The 23,305-nt window shown below is 31.9% G+C and overlaps 1 protein-coding gene across 1 annotated transcript; it reads left to right on the forward strand.

The window, feature by feature from the left end:
• The first annotated feature begins 821 nt into the window (after positions 1-821).
• LOC143075772 (serine racemase-like) lies at positions 822-23,260 on the forward strand. Its single transcript, XM_076251331.1, has 9 exons — positions 822-1,123; positions 15,308-15,349; positions 16,185-16,351; positions 16,780-16,864; positions 17,744-17,870; positions 19,048-19,098; positions 21,242-21,369; positions 22,267-22,317; positions 23,041-23,260. Exons 1-9 carry the CDS (start codon positions 941-943, stop codon positions 23,200-23,202), a joined length of 996 nt encoding a protein of 331 aa, XP_076107446.1. The 5' UTR covers positions 822-940; the 3' UTR covers positions 23,203-23,260.
• Positions 23,261-23,305: the final 45 nt, after the last annotated feature.

Consider the following 23,305-nt stretch of genomic DNA (forward strand, 5'->3'; position numbering starts at 1 on the left):
TCACAATGACGTTTCACCTCTGAAGGCCTGGAAATGTCATGGTAGGTCACATATCTATAAACAAAATAATCTTTAATTTTTTTTATATATGATGACTTTTATCATGAACTACCAAATATTGCAGTAAATCAATCTTTTGCAATTGGCATCTACAAATTTGCCACTTTTTTGTAATAGCACCAGAGTCAGATGTGAAGCGAACATTCTGAGAATTGTTTAAAAAAAACCTATAGGTTAAAAGACCGTTTTTATTGGAAAAAGATCAGCTTCGTGGAATCTGCGTCTGCTAAATTAAAAATAATGGATTGAAATATTAATCAATATATAATTTAGTACATTTTTCTGTCTGTTTTTTTTTTTTTTTTTTATCATAATAAAACGTGTTCAATCTGTGAATTAAAAACGAGAATTGAATATGACGAAACGAAGTCATTGATTTCATGGTTTATTTATGATTTATTGGAATAGCATATAATAAGAAATGCAGTCACCCGTCTATTTATTAACTTAAGGTCGAATTGATTTTTAATGTCTGATTCATTTAAAATGGTGCATTTCTATTTCTATAAATTTGCATTTGTATTAAAAAAAGATTTTTACCTGTCTTATTGGTTCTTTGTGAATATCTCGATATTTGTATCAACATATGTTTATTTGAATCATAATCCGATGTAAAATTACGTTTTATAGTACATTTATACTATCTTTAGTAATATATTCGTGCATCATAGATCTTTAGTGAAGCATTTTATTTTGTGGTTTAAAAAACGTTTCGTATTTCAGATCTAGACTTAACGGTTAGACGAGCAAGTATGGATTTTATACTAGTTTGAAATCAGTATAAAACACAAGTTAAATACACTGTCAAAAGGAAGGAAGTTGGTACATGTTTTAGGTCACAAACTGAAATATTGACTTCATCTGTACATGTACTGTGAAAATGTCGAGTCGGACAACTATTGATGATATTAAAAAAGCACACGAAAGGATAAAGCCGTTTGTTCACAGAACCCCTGTTTTTACAAGTTTGACTTTTAATAAATTGATTGGAAGAGAAGCATTTTTCAAATGTGAAAATTTACAGAAAACTGGATCCTTTAAAGCAAGAGGAGCATTAAATTCAGTAAGTATATAGGTTGTTATAAAACAGTAGGAAAATGCATTTGTACCAAGTCAGGAATATGGCAGTTGTTATCCATTCGTTTGATGTATTTCAGCTTTTGATTATATATTTGCTGAGGTACTTTCCGTTAAATTTTCCGCGGGGTTCGGTTGTTTGTTATTTTACTTTTCGGACATATGGTACACCTTAAACAAAAGGAAATCATTTTCACTTTAAGTTAAATGCCGATCAGAATAATTTTGTACGCAGGTCTGCATTTCATAAAAAGTATATATTGTTATTATAATGTTCAAAACCAACAGTAATTTGCCTCTTTTGTTCCGAGTTTACAACTCGTAAGCTGTGTGACCTTGCTTGTTTGCAGTTCTATCATTGGTTTAGCAACTTCTCTCTGTGTGTTTCATATAGAATTATATACTTTGGAAATGTGGGAATTTCATATTTTACAGATTTCGTTCTTGCTTGATAGTAAACACGTTAACCGCGTCCGTCGTAAATATATATGCAATATTTGCCACTGTACGTTGAACAACCAACACTCAATCAATCAATCATGTCAATCGTACATAAACTTAAAGGCTACGTGATGTTGATCACACAAAAAAATGAAAAAATGTGAATATTTTGAAATCATTTTTACTATTTTTAACTGTTTGCTTGAGGAAGTTATTGAGTGGGTTTCGAACAATAGTAGTCTGACAAGAATAACTTCCTTCTTTTAAAATAGATACACGTTTAAATTTCCTGATTTAGTTATATTTAGAAACGATTAATTGCAAAACTATTTTTATCAAAGCATAACAAATATTTCTAACTGAGTGGGTTTGTATTCTGATGAAGTGATTATATTATTGAGATACGTTTGAACTGAAATGCCGTTCTATTTTTCCGAATGTTTATTGCTTTGTTGTACAATTTCCCATCAATACTCAAATATAGATAATGAAATATCAGCAATGCTTTGAATCCCCAGCTGAGCTCATCTGTACCAAAGCTGCTCGAAAATGCATTATGATTTCAATCATCTATTTGTTTATTCTTGCATATTGGGTATTATACTTTGAAATGGTAAAATTATTTCATTTATTAATACAATAATCAGATGTGGAACTAGGTTTTTGAAAAAGGGGCCCCCTATATAAATTAGGCAAGTAAGTAGTGTGCATTTTCCATATGTGTAGATTCATTAGCGGGTCTTGCTCCATGCCCCTAAAATCTGCCTCTGATTATTTTACTTTTCATTTTACGAATGTGAAAGATATAAAAATAAGTTGGGAATAGTAATTCTTGTTTGAAAATTGTTGAGCATGAGACATGTACATGTGAAAAATGACAGAAAAATGAACTTACAAAAATGGATTAGACGTTTGAATGGTTTTACACTAGTATTTTTGAGGGCCTTTTGTGATAGCGATAATTTGTGTAAATTATCCATCTTCATTTGAAACTACTTAAAAAAAAAGGTATTCGTCATAAATCTGATACTTTTGAGCTTTCACTAACAAACTGTTCGGTCATAAATTGTCATTATATTGTTAAATTATTCACTATTTTACCGAAATCATTTTATTTGCAATATTTGTCCGTCAAAGTAATTTCATTATGATGTAACGATTTTTCTTTATAATCTTTCTGTATTGTAAAAGTAACAATTAAGTGTCAAGTATATTTTCACAAAGTCAGAAATTTGTTTCAAGATAATTCGTTTTGTAAATAATAAATAAAGTCTTAATCCTTTAGTCATTTCAATTACGGCGCTATTCAGCCTAACACTCAAACGACAGACTTTTGTTATATTCTTTTGTTAATCCTTTATGTTCTTATCGTATTATTTCATTGTCATTCAGTAAATTCGTGTGTATTATGAAATTGTAACCTTGTCAATTCTTGATTTAAATATGCTTTTTGAAGTTCTTACTTCAGTGAGAGTCTGGCATTCGTACTGACAACATCCGCTCAATGTGTAACATAATTGAGAACTACATGTTTTCCATCCTGCATCATTAAATTGTTAACTACTGCATTAGACTTGTGTCTAATTCTACAAGTGGAGTTAAAGCGGGTATTCTCAGTCAAATGACGTACATGACTAGATCCTAGTCATTGTCTATCGTTGGCATCGCCAATGTCTGCATCCGGTCGTGGGTTGCAGCTCGTGATCAACTTCAAATCAGTAGCCAGTCTCCCGGTTACATTTTATAGCTTGTTGTTCGATGTGAGCCAAGACTCCGTGTCGAAGACCGTACCTTGACCTATACTTTTATAAATTGTGTCTTGGATGGAGAGTCGTCTCATTGGCACTCATACCACATCTGCCTTTATCTATTTATTACCCGGAAATAGAAGAATCAAATATAATATATCTGTATACTACGTTCATATGTAAATTTGCCAACAAAAACTTATAGAACTAATTACAAATATGATACAATCGTGATCATGATGATTTGATAATGTTACTTGTTTGAAAATAGTCAAGCATAGGTTCAGGTGTAAAATGACAGGAGACTTATCCAAAATTGAAATTACGGACTTTCCGTTTTGAATTTCCCTCGGAGTTCCTTTTTTATAATTATTATTTTACATTTCATACTTCGTTCGTGCGTCAATTTGCTAAACTGGAATCCGCTTGTATTACGCTTCACTCAAACAAGTGTAGTAGTCAGCCGAGAACCAGCTTATCAATTTGCCAGCTAAAACTTTCAGAAATAATTAAAAACATGTTACAATCGTTCATGTTATTCAATAGCGGAACATAACGTGATGTTTTAATTCCCTTAAAACCATCAGGAAGCAAGCTTAATGGTCTTTTTATCAATAACATTAAATGGTTCTCTTAGAAACAATATGATTCTGATATATATAGAGGCAGTCTGGGAATACTTCAATATTATGAGTATTACATTATAATAAAATACAAACTGTATCAAGCAATTCATTATGGTGGAACGTATCATATAATTCGAATCTAAAATTGTGTCTTCATTTGATTAGAATGTAACTAGTGTGGATAGACAGACAATAATGGATAGTATACAGCAATATAAAATTTATGGTCAAAATATCAAAAGTGTAGGCACAAGGAAGCTACCATTTTTCATGGGGGGGGGGGGGAATTTTTTTTAGTTGTAATCTCTTTTTTCTATTAGTTTATCCTGACTTTTTATATATAAATTGTCATCCTGACGTGTTGTTTTTTTTTTTGCCAAGTTGTTCAGCCTGCCTCTTTTTTTACTCTAAACTTCTGTCCTGGCTTTACACTTTAAATTTCATCCTAGCCCTCCCCTGAAATAAAATGGTAATCTGACAAAACTCACAAAAGTTCAAAAATAATATGTGTTTCAAATTTCAAAGAGAAAATGCATTATTGCTACATTATGTAATATTTTCTCATAAACACATATTCTAAAACATTTTCAACTATCTTAAAAATGAAAACAACACTCTATAGGACATTGCATGCGTCCCAATTTAGGGCATTAACACTTTTTGAATTACAATATCCTGACTGTTTGTAATTGATATTTTTATACCCGTAAGTATATTATGTACTACAAACACAAAACGCAATTACAGATAGACAAAATATGAATTATTTATCGGTGACCATCTATAGAAGTTATACTTAGTGTCAATAACCGTCTCGTACAAAAGGTGAATGATCTCTTGATATACATCTCTCATTTTACACGGTCAATAAAATGATGGACTTATTTCAAAATTAATGTGCATTAAATATCACCTCAAATAGTTGTATACTACTATAAGTACAATGAGAAGTAATATGTCTATAAGACTTTGTTTATTGGGTCCTCAATGCTCTTCAACTTTGTACTTGTTTGGATTTTTAACTATTTTGAATTGAGCGTCACTGATGAGTCTTGTGTAGACGAAACGCGCGTCTGGCGTATCAAATTATGAGCCTGGTACCTTTGATAACTGTTTACACCACTGGGTCGATGCCACTGCTGGTGGACGTTTCGTCCCCGAGGGTATCATCAGCACAGTAGTCAGCATTGGCTGTTGATGTGAATATCAATTATATGGTTATTTATATAAATTTCCTGATAGAAAACTCTGAAATTTTCGAAAAACTAAGGATTTTCTTATCCCAGGAAATGATTACCTTAGCCGTATTTGGCACAACATTTTTGGAATTTTTGGTCCTCAATGCTCTTCAATTCTGTACTTGTTTGGCTTTTTAACTATTTTGATCTGAGCGTCACTGATGAGTCTTGTGTAGACGAAACACGCGTCTTGCGTATTAAAATATAATACTGGTACCTATAACTGTTATTAACATTAATTTAGTTGCATTGATGAACAAACATCATCCTTTGCATTGACAACGATATCTATATGAATAAAAAGCAATATCATTTATAATCCGCCCCTTGGTTTTCTCTTTAAATTGTTTTACATTTTGTCATGGTGGGACCTCTGGTGGATAGTTGTTTAATTGGTAATCCGACCACATCTCGTTATCTTATATATGAGACAGCAACCCAAACCATTAATAATCGACACTATCTACATATCATCAATCGGACGTTATAAATGCACAGCTTTTGGTTGATTCATAATGAGAAATGAACAGGCTTTTCATGATAGTTTTGTCAATAGTGAAAATATGAATCTTATATCCTGTAAAGGATAACTATTTTGTATTATTAAGTATTTTGTTCCTTCAGACATTTTCAAAATTTACTTTAATAGTAAAATTATTCGAATTAGCTCTCGCCGCGATAATAGCGTTCTTGTGCTAATGTGGCGTAAAGCAAACAACAATCAATAAATTAAGTATCTTTTATAAGAAAAAGAAGATGTGGTACGATTGCCAATGAGACAACTATCCACAAAAGACCAAAATGACACAGACATTAACAAATATAGGTCACCGTACGGCCTTCAACAATGAGCAAAGTTCCTACCGCATAGTCAGCTATAATAGGCCCCGATAAGACAATGTAAAACAATTCAAACGAGAAAACTAACGGCCTTATTTATGTAAAGAAATGAACGAAAAACAAATATGTAAAACATAAACAAGCGACAACTACTGAATTTTTTCCTCCAGACTTTAGTTTGTTTTGCCCTAGTAAATGGGGAGACATTTAAATCCGTACAAATAAACATATCATGTTTCAAAGCACAGTGTGTATCCTTTTGTTAATGGTATTTTATCACTGTGTGCACATATTTAAGCAGCTTTGTTTATTCAAGCAATCAATATGAGTTGAAATGAACTTCGTACTTATGCAAATTATGATATTTACTTCAGTTATTGTTATATAAAGTTCAGAGTATGAATCAAAACTAATGTTAACTGTTTGTTTTACAATGCTCGTATAACTGTGGTAATATAGCATTTGATCTGTAAATTTCAGAGTATGAATCAAAACTAATGTTAACTGTTTGTTTTACAATGCTCGTATAACTGTGGTAATATAGCGTTTGATCTTGTAAAGTGAAGAGTATGAATCAAAACTAATGTTAACTGTTTGTTTTACAATGCTCGTATAACTGTGGTAATATAGCATTTGATCTTGTAAAGTGAAGAGTATGAATCAAAACTAATGTTAACTGTTTGTTTTACAATGCTCGTATAACTGTGGTAATATAGCATTTGATCTTGTAAAGTGAAGAGTATGAATCAAAACTAATGTTAACTGTTTGTTTTACAATGCTCGTATAACTGTGGTAATATAGCGTTTGATCTTGTAAAGTGAAGAGTATGAATCAAAACTAATGTTAACTGTTTGTTTTACAATGCTCGTATAACTGTGGTAATATAGCGTTTGGACTTGTAAAGTTCAGAGTATGAATCAAAACTAATGTTAACTGTTTGTTTTACAATGCTCGTATAACTGTGGTAATATAGCGTTTGGTCTTGTAAAGTTCAGAGTATGAATCAAAACTAATGTTAACTGTTTGTTTTACAATGCTCGTATAACTGTGGTAATATAGCATTTGATCTAGTAAAGTGAAGAGTATTTCATTTAAAGTAATGTGTGTTTAGTTCGCTCCAGTATTGATGGAAGTGTTTAGAATTGATACTGTGATGATACTAAGGATAGACAAAAATTCATGCATATTAAGATATATTTATATACTTAGTTTGAAAGTTGGTAAATTGAATAAGTGTGATAGCACCCGCCTGAAATTGTTTTACTGTGCAATATATGTTCAATTGCAAAATGGCAAGATGTCGCCTACAGATGTATGCATTAACTTAAGTCAGGAATCTGATGTACAGTATTTGTCGTTAGTTTATGTAATATATACGTGTTTCTAGTTTCTCGTTTTGTTTATATAGATTAGACCGTTGGTTTTCCCGTTTGAATGGTTTTACACTAGTAATTTTGGGGCCCTTTATAGCTTGTTGTTCGGTGTGAGCCAAGGCTCCGTGTTGAAGGCCGTACTTTAACCTATAATGGTTTACTTTTTAAATTGTTATTTGTATGGAGAGTTGTCTCATTGGCACTCACACCACATCTTCCTATATCTATTAACTTGCACACATGTGACTTGCAAAAAAATCTTCATATCTCTACTTTCTCTATTATTGCGATGGATATGGATATCTATTGTGTTCACCACGGGTGCAACATATGGAGCAGGATATGCTTACCCTTCCGGAGCAACATATGGAGCATGATATGCTTACCCTTCCGGAGCAACATATGGAGCAGGATATGCTTACCCTTCCGGAGCAACATATGGAGCAGGATATGCTTACCCTTCCGGAGCAACATATGGAGCAGGATATGCTTACCCTTCCGGAGCAATATATGGAGCAGGATATGAATACCCTTCCGGAGCAACTGAGATCATCCCCTGTTTTTGTTGGAGTTATTGTTGCTTTAGTCTTTATTATTCTATGTTGTATTTTGTGTACTATAGTTTGTCTGTTTTTCATTTTCCTTTTAAGCTATGGCGTTGCCAGTTTTTTAATCTATGAGTTTGAATGTCCCTTTGGTATCTTTCGCCGATCTTTTGTAACAAATCTAAATATGTGTGATAAACTTGACACATTATATCTCTTTTTATTATATATTTTAATATTCTACGGCATTTACACATGTACAATGGACAATTGTTTTGCATCAAAGAAACATTCAAATGTGCTACATTTGAATGAACCTGATTTCATGTTATTAACTACAAAATCAATTATTCGATAGCTAAACTTGCAATTGAATACTGGGTAGTTTATTTTTAACACATAGATAAGACCTGGGTAGAAAACTGTCTATTGATCGTATGATTATCTCAGCAATTAACGAATCACTGCGTCATTGCAAATTTTATGTAAATTGCAGATAAAGAGGAAATTGGTCGATTGATGTTGCGTTCTTATTTTCAAGAGACACTCATATTTAGGACGATAACAAGTAGAAAATAAATCCAGAAGCTTTCGTCCGTCTTATTGATTGTTGCGTACTTATTTTCAAGATTCAGATAGGTGTGTACTCTTATTTAGGACGATAATAAGTCAAGAATAAATCCAGCAGTGTTCGCCCGTCTAATTGACTGTTGCGTTCCTAAATTCATGATACAAATAGATCTGCACTCATATTCAGGACAAGAACAATCAAAGAATTAATCCAGAGGCTTTCGTCGGTATGATTGCAGGTTACGTTCTCTGCACTTATATTTAGGACGATAACACGTAAAGAATAAATCCAGAAGCTTTTGTCCGTCTAATTGGTTGTTGCGTTCTTAAATTCAAGATTCAAATAGGTCTGCACTCATATTAAGGACGATAACAATTTAGGAATAAATCCAGAAGCTTTTGTCGGTATGATTGCATGTTACGTTCTCTGCACTCATATTTAGGACGATAACACGTAGAGAATAAATCCAGAAGCTTTTGTCCGTCTAATTGATTGTTGCGTTCTTAAATTCAAGATTCAAATAGGTCTGCACTCATATTAAGGACGATAACAATTTAGGAATAAATCCAGAAGCTTTCGTCCTTTTAATTGATTGTTGCGTTCTTATTTTCAAAATACAAATATGTCTGCACTGATGTTTAGGACGAGAACAAGTCAGGAATAAACCTAAAAGCTTTCGCTTGTCTAAATGATTGTTGTAGTCTTAGTTTTAAGATACAAATAGATCTGCACTCAAATTTAGGACGAGAACAAGAAAAAATAAATACAAAAGCTTTTAACACCTTCTAATTGATTGTTGTGTTCTTAAATTCAAGATACAAATTCAATTTTGTTGCTTATAGAAGAGGGACGAAAGATACCAAAGGGACAGTCAAACTCATAAATCCAAAACAAACTGACAACGCCATGGCAAAAAATGAAAAAGACAAACAGAAAAACAATAGTACACATGACACAACATAGAAAACTAAAGAATAAACAACACGAACCCCTCCAAAAACTAGGGGTGATCTCAGGTGCTCCGGAAGGGTAAGCAGATCCTGCTCCACATGTGGCACCCGTCGTGTTGCTTATGTGATTACAAATCCGGTAAATAGTCTAATTCGGTAGGTCACATTCATGAAAGGGAAGGGGATTGTAGTTACGAAGTAAGGAACATATCCGATATCATTTGTGAAACGGTTATTCCATAACGGTCAACCAACTCGTGATGGCGTCCGTAAAATTTACGAAGGGATGATTTCAACTTCACCATTTGGCACTCTTGGTTTAATAGCTTCCTTGTGAGCAGTAACCCTCTATCATGAAAATCATGATAGGAAATGCAAGCACGGGAATATCGTTGTTATAGTTGTTGACATTCTCTTTATTTTGTCTCTGATGAATATGTGCATCTCTTCTTTTTTTTAATTATATATGAAACAGCACCCCAACGACGTAAATAACTGACAGAAATCTAAAAAGTCATCATTTGGGCGTAATAAATGAACAATTTTTGGTGGTCTAATAATAAATTGAACTGACTTTTCACAACTTTTATTTTGTTAATAGTGAAACTATAAATCACAAAACCTGTAACGGATAACTATTTTCCATTCAGTATTTTGTTCCTTATAATTTTTTCCACGTAAAGAGACTTCATTTTGTTTTTCCCACGATGAGAAGATATTGAAATCCGTACAAATAAACATATTATGTTTCAAAACCCCAGATTGTAACCTTGTTTATGTTATTGTATCATTGAATTGGGTGCACATATTTACGCAGCAGAATTTGTTCAAGTAAGCAATATATATTGAGATGGACTTTGTATTAACTGAACATTTAAATTATGACTTAAAACAGATAATGTCTACGTCACAGTACTATTGTCACATAAAGTTCAATAATGAATTTAAACTAATGCAAACTATTTGGATACAAGAAAAAAGACTCTAGAACTGTGGGAATAAAGTATTTTGAAGAGTATTTCATTATAAAGATAAAATTGAGAATGGAAATGGGGAATGTGTCAAACAGACAACAATTTGACCAAAGGGAAGAAACAGTCCAATGCCCATAGTGGGTCCTCAACACAGTGACTATATCCCGCACAGAAGGATATGCTTCAGACAGCCCATAAACAAAAATGTGTAATTGCTCATTGAAAATGGTCGTACACACTTAACTCTCAAACATGTTAATGAACTGAAATTAAACAAAATACAAGACGGAACAAAGCCAGAGACTCCTGACTTTACCGGCGAGTTAAACGTTTTGATGAGATATCAACGCCTCCCCTTTACCTCTAGACAAATGTAGAATAAACAAACACACATCATTATTATGTTTAACTCGCTCCGGTATTGACGAGAGTGTTTAGGTTGGATTCTTTGATGATATATGGTTAGAAATATATCATGCATAATCAGAAAGTAACAAAATGAGATACTCAGTTAGTATATTGAGAGAGTATGACCTTCTCTCGCCAAAATTTGTTTTACTCAGACATATTGGAAGCTTCTAGTTGCTATTAAATTAAGGATAAATAAGATACGTATCATAAAAAGTATTTCATGTTTACAAAAATCAATATTATTTTCTATAATTATTATCAAATATGGTATATGTTTTAAATGTATTTTTCAATTATAATTATCGATAGAAAATAGGAAGACGATTTTTTTTAGATTAAAAATCACGTCATAGGTTTATTACTAAATAAAAAGAACAAAGAACTTTAACTGTTTGATGTGTTACATTTGAATGAATCTGATTTGATTATATATTATGTACTACAAAATCAATTATTCGACGTATAAACTTGCAAGTCGATCTTGAGTAGTTCATTGTTGACACATGGATAAAACCTGGGTAGAAATCTGTCTATTTATTGCCTGCTTATCTCAGCAATTTCACAGATTGTTGATTCATTGCAAGTGGTTGTAAATTTTGAGTAAACTGCAGATAAAAGTGAAACTTTTGATTGATTAATGCACACTTAAATTGAGGTCTGCATCCATGTTTAGGACGAGAACAAATAAAGAATAAATTCAGGCGCTTTTGACACTCAGTTTACAATTGTTCCAAACATTTAGATGTGGGTAAATCAATTTTAAACAAATGAATTATACACAAAAAAAGCCGGTACCTCGAATGACCAAATAACACTGTTAATATCCGAATAACACTTGTAATGACCGAATAACACTTTGAATTTCAATACTAGCACATATTGGTGACTTTTAAACATTCATTATTAAATAATAGTATATTATCGATGTATTTTATAACTTATAAATGATTTACAGAAAGCAGATAAGTTCATAAAAAACTTTCAAAAAAGCCTATCATACATATTCAAAGAGGATACAAAGGAAATCAATACATTGCGGACAATATTGAAAATTTTATAAATTCTCAAGAATTCAAATTTCAATCGTATTGTGTTAGCTAAATCTTTGTTTCTGAAATATATACGTATGTCGGTGTATATTAAGTACAATATAAAAGCTAGATGTATGTTAACCTCTTTATTCGATGCACCAAAAACGAAGAGGGAAAAATCATTTGGACATTTACTAAGCACTTGGGTTGAATATCAAAACAATCAACATTCAACTGCAGTAGGATGACATTGTCATACTTTTAGCTTATGATGGTTTTTTTTTTAATTTAATATTTATTTTCATTACAAATATGTTGAGACATCGTTTCGAATTCTTTTTTTTTTCGGTTTTGGAAATAAAGATTAACAATATAAGAGATGAAAGTATTAGTACAGGAGTATCAGATAGTAAAATCCACAGGACAATGCAAGCTATGCAAAGAAATATAGTTTTGACATTTTTACCTTTTATATCTATTTCTTTTGTTCACACATCGTTTTCAAGATAACGAAATTGTTTGCGACTGTCATATCATGCACGAGAGGTTAGCTAGCTATAAAACCAGGTTTAATCAACCATTTTCCACATAAGAAAATGTCTGTACCAAATTTGGAATATGACAATTGCTGTTCATTAGTTTGGTGTGCTAAGGCTTTTGATTTTGCCGTTTGATTAGTAACTTTCCGTCGGAGTTCAGTATTTTTGTGATTTTACTTTTATAGTATAATGTCAAGTAAATGCGCTTGATGGCTTTTCTTTCTTTTGTTGTGTGATTAAATTTGTTTACTAGATTTTCCACGAAGAAAATAAAAAGTAAATGTCAGCAAATAAAAACAAACATATAAAATTATACTAGTGGGTAGTGCAATTGAAATGACAATGGTTTTAGAGAGTGAAATTCATAAAACATTCGTTTGATATCAAGCAGCATTGTTGTTTCAATCTTAAAATTAATTTAACTATGAGTTTGCGACAAGAAACCACATACTCCTTATAATTGTCGGTGCATTCTAACACACTTATTTTATCAAACAGGATGCATGTATTAAGATAACCTGCATTTTACAAATATTTAATCTGTCACTTGTTTTAACGTTCTATTTTAATCGTTATTTTGTGTATTTACAAATAGGCATACAAATGCGTCTCCATCGGTATAAGTTCGTGTGTATTCATAAAAATCCAGACACATGCATCTCTTTTCACTGAATATTAATATAATTTGATCATTGAATTGTTTAAGTCAAAGGTGAAACTTGAAATATAATTGCCAATGAATGTTGATGAAATATAAAACATGGAGATGTGGTATGGTTGCCAATGAGGCAAATATTCACAAACAGCCAAAATCTACTTTAACTTGTAAATTACATATCATAAAATTGACGAATGTCTTCTTATGCATAATCTTGTATGCAGAAGTGAAATGAATACCAAATTGAAAGTGCACTAATCTTTAAATCTTCAATGAAAAACCTATTAAGTGTGTACATATATCTTATTTATAACCGTAATATAACTGTACTTAGTAAAACGGATATTAACACGTCGTACATTTTTATACTCACCGCATGTACTTGTTTAATAAATTATAAAACATGTATTTCAAGATTAAAAGGATGTTATAATAGATAATAATAGTGGTTGGTGTAACTAATCGATTATGAAGAAAGCATGTTTACAATTTATGAATCTGAAGGTTGGGTGGATAGGGAAGATGGGAGTCTCATATTGACCTCCTGTCGAACAAAATGGCATTGTATATCAAAGAATAACTAAAATACTGAACTCAAAGGCAAATTCAAAAAGGGAAAATTCATAGAAATAAACAAAATCAAACGCTATCAATCAACAGAACAGGTGAAAAACAACTGCCATTTTCTCACTTGGTAAAAGCATTTTCCGCAGAAAATGGTGGTCTGAAGATAGCCAGCTAAACATGCTAAAGCTCGCACTTTTTAACATACTTAATAAGAATATATCATTTCTATCGATCATCCCGCTGGAAAGTCCTCAAGAACCCTATATTATTTTATTTAGGGGTTTCACGCGATACACGCACATTTTTATTAGTCTTAACTTCAAGGTTAATCGAGCAAATTTCTTAAATAATGATTTTTTATTATTTTTAATTTACACCGAGCTCATGAGGGTCTTATATCTGATCTCATTGCTGTGTCCACAATTATTTTTACTATACTGTAACAGTACTTTCAAAATAAAATGAAGAGTTATGCGTTACAGTTAAAAACCAGGAACACATTTCCCCAAGCGTGCAATTACGTATTCAGGAGGCATAGAGAGCGCATCCATGTATTACAATTGCTAGAAAAATAAAACAAATTATGTATTTCACAATATTAATCGGCGGTATATATTCAATTATCGGGAAGTTCTCCCTATTTCAAAATCCTGTATAAGCCTCTGATTGATGACTTGTATATGTACGTGTATAAAACGAATGTTCGTAAATATCAATTAGTCAGCAACCTAGGACAAAAAGTCAAGAGACATTTTAATTTCAACATACAGTCTTCAACAATAGGTATCTGCACTTAACGCACAAAGAGCTTATATTTGGATGGTCAATCATTCCGAACATGTCTGCATATTCTTACATCCCATCAAATGAATGTGATACCTCAACAAATTTTACTGTCATGCGAATGACATCAGGTAACGATACTCCTGGAGATTCAGTATCTCAATAAAATTTATGAATTCATAATTGTTAAAAACAATCAAAATAATAGTCGTGTTAAGATTTAAAAAAAGAAGAATAAAACTATAAAGACCCATTCAAAAACTAAGTTTGTTAATTATGGGCAGTGTATGCTGACGTACAATGTAAGCCTTACATCGAATTATATATATAGATAAATGTTTTCTCTCAATCTGAAAAAAAATACAAGATATGACGTTTAACAATCGAATTAATTTAATACGACTTGAAAATTATCAAAATAATAGTCGTGGTGAAATTTAAAAAAAGAAGAAGAAAACTATAAAGACCCATTCAAAAACTAAGTTTGTTTATTATGGGCATTATATGCTGACGTACAATGTAAGCCTTACATCGAATTAGATATGTAGATAAATGTTTTCTCTCAAACTGAAAAAAATACAAGATATGACCATGATGACGTTTAACAATCGAATTAATTTAATACGACTTGAAAATTATCAAAATAATAGTCGTGGTGAAATTTAAAAAAAGAAGAAGAAAACTATAAAGACACATTTAAAAACTAAGTTTGTTTATTATGGGCATTATATGCTGACGTACAATTTAAGCCTTACATCGAATTAGATATGTAGATAAATGTTTTCTCTCAAACTGAAAAAAATACAAGATATGAGGTTTAACAATCGAATTAATTTAATACGACTTGAACATTATAGATGATTTTATATTTCAGATTTTAAAATTGAAAGAAGTAGATCCAAAATTAAAAGGAGTGGTAAGTAATGTTCAAATTCCCACCTTATTACAACATTTGAAATTATTTGTACATTGAATTATAAGCCATATATTCACTGATATTATGAATATTTACTTCCACTGTGCTAAGATAAGGGATTCATCATTTTTACCAATTCTCTATACAGAACAACATCAATTTATATTTATTGCACGTTCATTTAGAATTTTTCAAAACACCCATTAACAGAACTATTTATTAGTAGAATCATAAAAATATCTATAGCAGAAACAACATGTCTCTCTGAATGTAAATGTTTCGGGGGAAAAACAATACTAGTAATAAATTTTAAATTATGATATCTTAACAATACATTATGTCATCGATATTTGTTCATGCTTACAACAAAATGAAATTTGCTGTTTCAATCATTCCAGTTTTTTTTATGCTTACCCTGATCGAAGTTATATCAACATGACATCCGGAGTCAGGGATTGTCTGATACGAAAATAGTTTACCTACAATATATGTGTATACACCAGTTCAATTCTTAGGTTTCCCGTTGAAGATATAGGTACTGTAAATTCAGAAATTATTGCATGCATTTATTTATGCGATTTTGTCATTTTAGACTTATATGCGATTTTATTTTTTACGATTTTGAGAAAAATCCTGTTTAATTTATATATAATATCTCAAAATGCGAGTTTTAATTATTGCGTTTACAACTCTGTCGCATTTTTCGCATATAGAAACCTCGCAATAATTTCTGAATTTACAGTATTTGGTCATCAGTATTATATTTTACCCTTGCCATGTTGTTGTCAACTTGTAGGTCTTTTTGATTATCAATAAATTATATCAATTACTATAGGTCACTCACAGTAGTGGTAACCATGGTCAAGCTACAGCTTGGGCATCCCGTATGTCAGATGTCGAATGTTCGGTTGTCATTCCAAGAACAGCACCTAAGGTCAAGGCTGCGGCTATAAAAGGTTATGGAGCAGATTTAATATTTTGTGAACCTAACCCAACTGCAAGGTAAGTTTACACAAATATTTAAATGTTAAATGTATAGCAGTATAAAACATGGAGATGAGGTATGGTTGCCAATGAGGCAAATATTCTCAAACAACCAAATGTCGCAAATTTTCGGCTTTGATGCCTACAAATGTATCTGGGTTCCAGAACCTTTGATCTTCAGTCTACATTATGAAAGGCTACACGAATCATTGTGTCATGCGCACTGTCTTACATATCATACGTTTATCTAAATATGATCGCTTCCAGTAGGGAGTTGTACTCGTGTTGTAAATCATGTTAAATTGTACAATCGATCATACGTATGCAGTTTGATACGTTTGAATCAAATCGTCTATAACATTTATAATGTATGTTTTTATTGATTTATAATAGGAAACTCTTATTTTATTACTATTGTTATCATCATTGACTTTATGTTTTCCCAGAAAAGAAACATGTGCCAAGATAGCAGAAGAGAAAAAATATGCAATTGTTCATTCGGCAGACCATTACGACGTTATCGCGGGACAGGTATTATAAATACACAATTGTCCATGACATAAAATCAGTACATACACAGCAAAAACACACACAAAAACATAGGAACAGCGCGTTCTTTGCTGTTCTTCATCTCAAAGTCACAGTGTGGCCTTCAACACTGAGCCAAAAAAAAACACATATCACCCCTCTCCAAGCTTAAGACGACCCTTATCATTTATATATAATAGAAAACTCAATCACTACGATGACGACGACTTTGTTTCATAACAGCCATCAGGCTTGCGTTGTTTGTTCTTTCTGTGCATATGAGACAAACAAATATCAAGATTTAACAGGATAGGGTTATTTTAAACATATTTATTTTTAGTAGATTGGGAAACAAGTTTTGCAACTTATATTAATCCCTTTCCACTTTGCGGGTGCGAGTGCTACCTTGTAGCGGCATTATCCTACTCTTTTTCGAAATCTACAAGGATGTCTTATACGTGCAAGAGATATGGCTCTCTCTTAACACGGGTCAGCCATTTATCGCCCCCTTCCGACGGACTATCATCGTTTCCTCAAGACCATACTCGCAAATGGTGTCAAGGGAGAGGCGAAAATTCAGTCCCTGAAATTTTCATCCCGAAACGGGAATCGTACCAGGAACCTTTGTGTTAGTAGTCCGATGCACTAATCACTACACCACGGCTCTCTTAAATTTATAGAGAGGGATAGGGTTGATATAAGAAACAATCTAGTATAACTCTTGAAATATATTCATTCGCCTATCCCTAATTTGTAACCGCATCAGTTGTTGTCGTCCGTCAAATGTGAGTTCTTTTGGATAATTTGAGAATTGTTAAGTATTTTTTTTTAAATTAATATTGAATGAACATTAAATCTGATTTACACTAAATCAATAAACAGGGGACTATGGCAGTGGAGCTTTTAGAAGAAGTACCAGATTTAGATGCAATATTAGTCTCAGCTAGTGGAGGTGGGATGATATCTGGTATATCTATTGCAGCTAAAGCTATCAAGGAGAATATAAAAGGTAATTGTTTTACATATATATATGTATATATTTTTATACATACAAGTGTGTTAGGCGGCAACGAGCCGTTGTTGTGTAGGTGCATTAGGCGGATTTTCATATGGTAAATTTTTGATACACTCCTTACAATTGATTTATTCTACAAGCTTACAGATGGTCAAAAACTGATTTATATTTTCTGTTATATTTTTATATCTTGACTATGCGGTATGACTTTGCTCATTATTGAAGGCCGTACGGTGACCAAGTTTTTAATATCTTTGCCATTTGGTCTCTTTTGGAGAGTTGTCTCATTACCAATTATACCACATCTTCTTTTTATACATTTGATTGAACTAGACACATATTTATATTCTATTTCTTCAATAGTTTTATATACGTTCCATTTTCTCTCGCCTATGGCATATCTCATTTCATGTAATATTCTCCAGATAAAGTTTTCTTCCGGGGATCAAAAAGACAGTTCTAAGTGTAATCCTATCATATGCATTCGCCAACTCGATTTGATTGTTTGTTACGATGTCTCTGTGTACTTGTTATCATATCTGTAGCATTAATTGTTACCTTTGTTGCTTTTTACTGTTTGTGGACGTTCCTTGTAACAGATATGTATGTTTCGAAACGCATGACAAATAGCATTAACATGGCAGACGGTAATTATCTTGTAAAAACGTCTGGTCTGAAGTGTGATTTACACTATTTGTATACGTTATCTCTCGATTTATGAGTCTTTATGTGACTTCGGAAAACCGCTTTCACATTTAACAGAACCTAATAAATACTTGAACTGAAAAGCAATGCACATTTGATAATTGATATTGAAACCATTGATTTTCGTTGTACTTATTATGTCATCAATGACTAATGGTTCATTTCCACCTGTGCAGATAAGTTTGCAACATTAATACAATACATTGAGCAGTTGTTGTGCTTGACATAATATCTGAGGGGGGATATGACCTTTATCGGGACTCCGGGATCGGGTGTTTTTAAGCTCGGGATTTCGGGATTGACCCTTTCAGGATCCGGGAATCTTTTTTTCGGATTTCGGGACGTCGGGATTTACTTTATTTAAATTCGGGACCTCGGGATTTCGTTTTTTAAGTCCGGGATTTCGGGATCAGGACCCCTTCTATCCCCCTCATATCTAAACATAACATTGTTGTTTTCTTTTCAGTGTTTATGGTAGAACCTGAAGGCAAAATGGCTGAAAAATGCATGCGATCAGGTAATTGAATTGTGAGATAAAGATAATAATTATATTATAAACAGAAACAGAACAAGAACTAAACTAAACTACACTAAACTAAACTACAATAAACTAAACTAAACTAAACTACACTAAAATAAAATAAAACCAATTTAAGCTATTTAAACAAACAAATTCAATATTAAGTAAAATCAGCAATAAATGTTTAATATAAGAAGCTCTTTGTAGTGTCAATTGTATGCCAAGATAGTATATATGAATATATATATATATATATACAACTCGTCTAAACATCAACCCAATAATGTTAGATCGAACGAGTTGTATATACATAATGTACACAGCCATGTATCACCATCATTGCTGGTGATCCGATGGATAAATCTGTTGTAGAGTTGTCACTGACTCAGACGTACTTATGAATATATATATATATATATATATATATATATATATATATATATATATATATATATATATATATATATATATATATATATGCTCTTTTGTCAGGCAATTGCGCGTTTCAGATGAAACTAAGCGACAATTTAAACGTCAACATACGATTACAGTCTCCTGGTAGCATGCCTCAGTTGCTTGCGAACGGTTATATCAAACTTCTCAATTTGAGGTCGTTATTTAGGATTGCGTTTACATTCGTGTCAATTTATTTTAACATGTTAAAAATAAATTCTGTAGTTGGAAGGTTATACAAACTAAAGCAATAGCATAAGCGCTAACAATGTTAACGTTGTTCCAGTTGTGCATTATCCTATTATCTATATTTATATGTCTTTTCGATGATAACCAGTCCAAACGTTGAAGAGCTGGTAAACCAAAAATAATAAAAGTAGCCAAACATGGACAAGGAATCAATTGCTTGGAAATTAAAAACCCCAGGTAAAAAAAAAAGAAATCTTCAAAAATTGTTAAAAAATAAAAAAGAATCTTTGCACGGGACTTAACAACAGCAAGATAAACGAGGTTTATCGTGTATATTCATTGATGTATTTACCTTAATCCTACGTATTTTAATTACCATCGTCGTGTAATCACTCAATCCATCAAAAATTGATAACTCTTTGAAAGCCGTGATATCTAAATTGTTCTCATTTCGTGAGTATTTAAGATAAGATCCATCATATATTTATACATGAAACTCAGTATATATATCTGTTGAACGTAATGCAAATATCAGTCTCCGCAAAGTTATATGGAAAGAAATTAATATCTGTATGAAATTTTGACTTTTTCATCAAGAAACTTAAATCACATCTCACACTGCTGTTGGAGATTTATTTCCCCGAGGGTATCACAAACCCAGTAGTCAGCACTTTTTGTGCTGACATGAATTGTCATTGATATGGTTATATTTATAAATTTACTGTTTACAAAATATTGAATTTTTTGAAATACTAAGGCTTTTCTACCTCAGGCATAGATTACCTTAGCTGTATTTGGCAAAACTTTTAGGAAATTTGGTCCTCAATGCTCTTCAACTTCGTACATTATTTGGCCTTTTTAACTTTTTTGGATTCGAGCGTCACTGATGAGTCTTTTGTAGACGAAACGCGCGTCTGGCGTGTATATTAAATTTAGTCCTGGTATCTATAATGAGTTTATTTACAACCACTGGGTCGATGCCACTGCTGGTGGTGATTTATTTCCCCTAGGGTATCACAAGCCCAGTAGTCAGCACTTTCTGTGCTGACATGAATTGTCATTGATATTGTTATATTTATAAATTTACTGTTTACAAAATATTGAATGTTTTGAAATACTAAGGCTTTTCTACCTCAGGCATAGATTACCTTAGCTGTATTTGGCTAAAAACTTTTAGGAATTTTGGTCCTCAATGCTCTTCAACTTCGTACTTTATTTGGCCTTTTTAACTTTTTTGGATTCGAGCGTCACTGATGAGTCTTTTGTAGACGAAACGCGCGTCTGGCGTATATATTAAATTTAGTCCTGGTATCTATGATGAGTTTATTCATAACCTGAATGTAAAACGTTGTAGACCCTTTTACCGTTTTTACAGACTTTTCTTGATTAAAAAAAACTTTGCCATTTTTTCTGTCTTGTTTATTTAAATAAACAAACTTGCAAATCGCGAATCCGTGTATTTGTAAAACATATATTTCAGTTGTTAAATTAATTGTAGGTGAAAGATTGTGGCCAAATCCACCAAAGTTTTTGGATACGATAGCAGACGGGATAATTTTACAACAATTAGGCCATCTAACTTTTCCAATTATCTGTGATCTAGTAGAAAAAGATGTATTTACTGTTGTAAGTATACACTAACATATGTGTATAATAATTGTAACAAGAATACCGATTTAAAATGTAAATTCAAAAAGAGAAAGTCAATAAAAAAAATGACAAAAATCAAGTCAAACGGAACGAGTGAGAAAAAAACTGTCATATTCCTGACTTTGTTCAATGATTTTCCGAAACGACTGATGAATTAAAGTTAGCTATGGCAAGCTAGAGCTACTGCTTGTATGCCATTGGATATAGTTCTGTTATATTGACAAAATTAGTGATGCTTTGAAGTAAATGCTTTATGTAGTCAATCGGCTTACAGTAGTATTTGTTCCGATTCTCTTGATGTGGCCTACAGAATAAGACGTATCACCGGATTTTTTATTTCATTGGCAACTCATCGGTTGTGAAATGTGGAGCAGGATTTGTTTGACAAGGAGCACCTAGCTTTTTTCTATGGTGTGTTTTGTATACTATTGTTTATCTTTTGGTCGTTGTTTGGTGGTCTTTGTTTGTTTACTATTGCATTGTTAATTGGTTTTTTACTTATAAATGTAAAAAATCTTCTTTATTTAATTCCGACATTAAACAGTCCAGAAATCAACGGGCACTTCTCTTATGGATACATTGTTGTGTTAACAAGTTTGGTACCTTTAACATCTTTTTATATACTGTTCATATTGTATGCCAATTCAAATCACGTATCTACAATTTCCAGGCATACGAAACCTTACTGTACTTCAGTATAGTTATATTCTATGGCATATATTCCATAAAAATATTCTATAACTATGTTAACTTTATATTTCTGAAGAATTTGACTATGATTGGTTTTGTTTTTACTTAAAAGTTTTGAAAGTATTATTATATAACCACATACTAAACCACTTATAGATTACGAGAACACAAACTTTATTTCAGAACAATGAAGAAATGATAAAAGGGATGAAGTTTGCATTTCAACATATGAAGGTAAATGTTTTAATTATGTTATATTTAAATTTGATTTTTTCATATCATACCTGCCATTTTAAAAGCTGTTTGAAATTTACCATAATTACTATTGAGGGGATTTGCCGTTATCATACGACATTTGATCATGAGAGCTAATGATCATAGCTCTTATGAATGACTATCGGTAATGTTTCTACCATAGTGCTGATAAAATCAGACATTTTTTAGTTCAGTGTTATTACCTTAAACACATATGGTTAGTTCGACAAACTTCCGTATATATACTTCATTATGTTCCTATGAAAATGATATTCAATACCAAAAGTCAGGGTCGAATATTGCTTTCGTTACATTCGGCATTAGGAATAAGACAAAATCGGTTGTTCGGTGTTAGATGGATATGTCTGCGTTACCGTGTGAACTACATCTTTTGCAAGATTGAAAATCCGTAAAAAGACAGGGTATATTCTTATCACATTTACATGTCATGATCATTAAGATCATGAAATGTAATATTTGTTTTAAAATGCATGTTAATTAACAATCGTTCTAATAATCAATCTTACTTATTAGTTGTTTTTGTTTTACGTTATCTACATGCCTGTGTGCATATCATGTATATTTGCTAACCAGGGGATAACTATAGAATATGATGTTCTTTATTCAAACGGATTATGAATGCATTAGATAAAATTATAGTGGAGAAACTAAAATTATATTGAATTCTTTTTTAAATTCTAGTTGGTTATAGAAGCCGCTTCTGGAGCGACAGTAGCTGCTGCCATGTCAGAAAAGTTAATGCAAATGGATCCTAGTATAAAGAAAATTGGCATTATTATATGTGGTGGAAACGTTGATATAGATAAACTACCATGGTATTCACAGAAGGAACCACAGGGATAGCATGCCTTAGAATATTATTAGTTTATTTTGTATAACTTTATGCAATTATAGAAATATGCTTAATATACGTCTAAATTACATTGCGGTTTAACGTTGCAAAATG

This window comes from Mytilus galloprovincialis, chromosome 5 (genome assembly GCF_965363235.1).
Source record: "Mytilus galloprovincialis chromosome 5, xbMytGall1.hap1.1, whole genome shotgun sequence".
Lineage (NCBI taxonomy): Eukaryota > Metazoa > Mollusca > Bivalvia > Mytilida > Mytilidae > Mytilus > Mytilus galloprovincialis.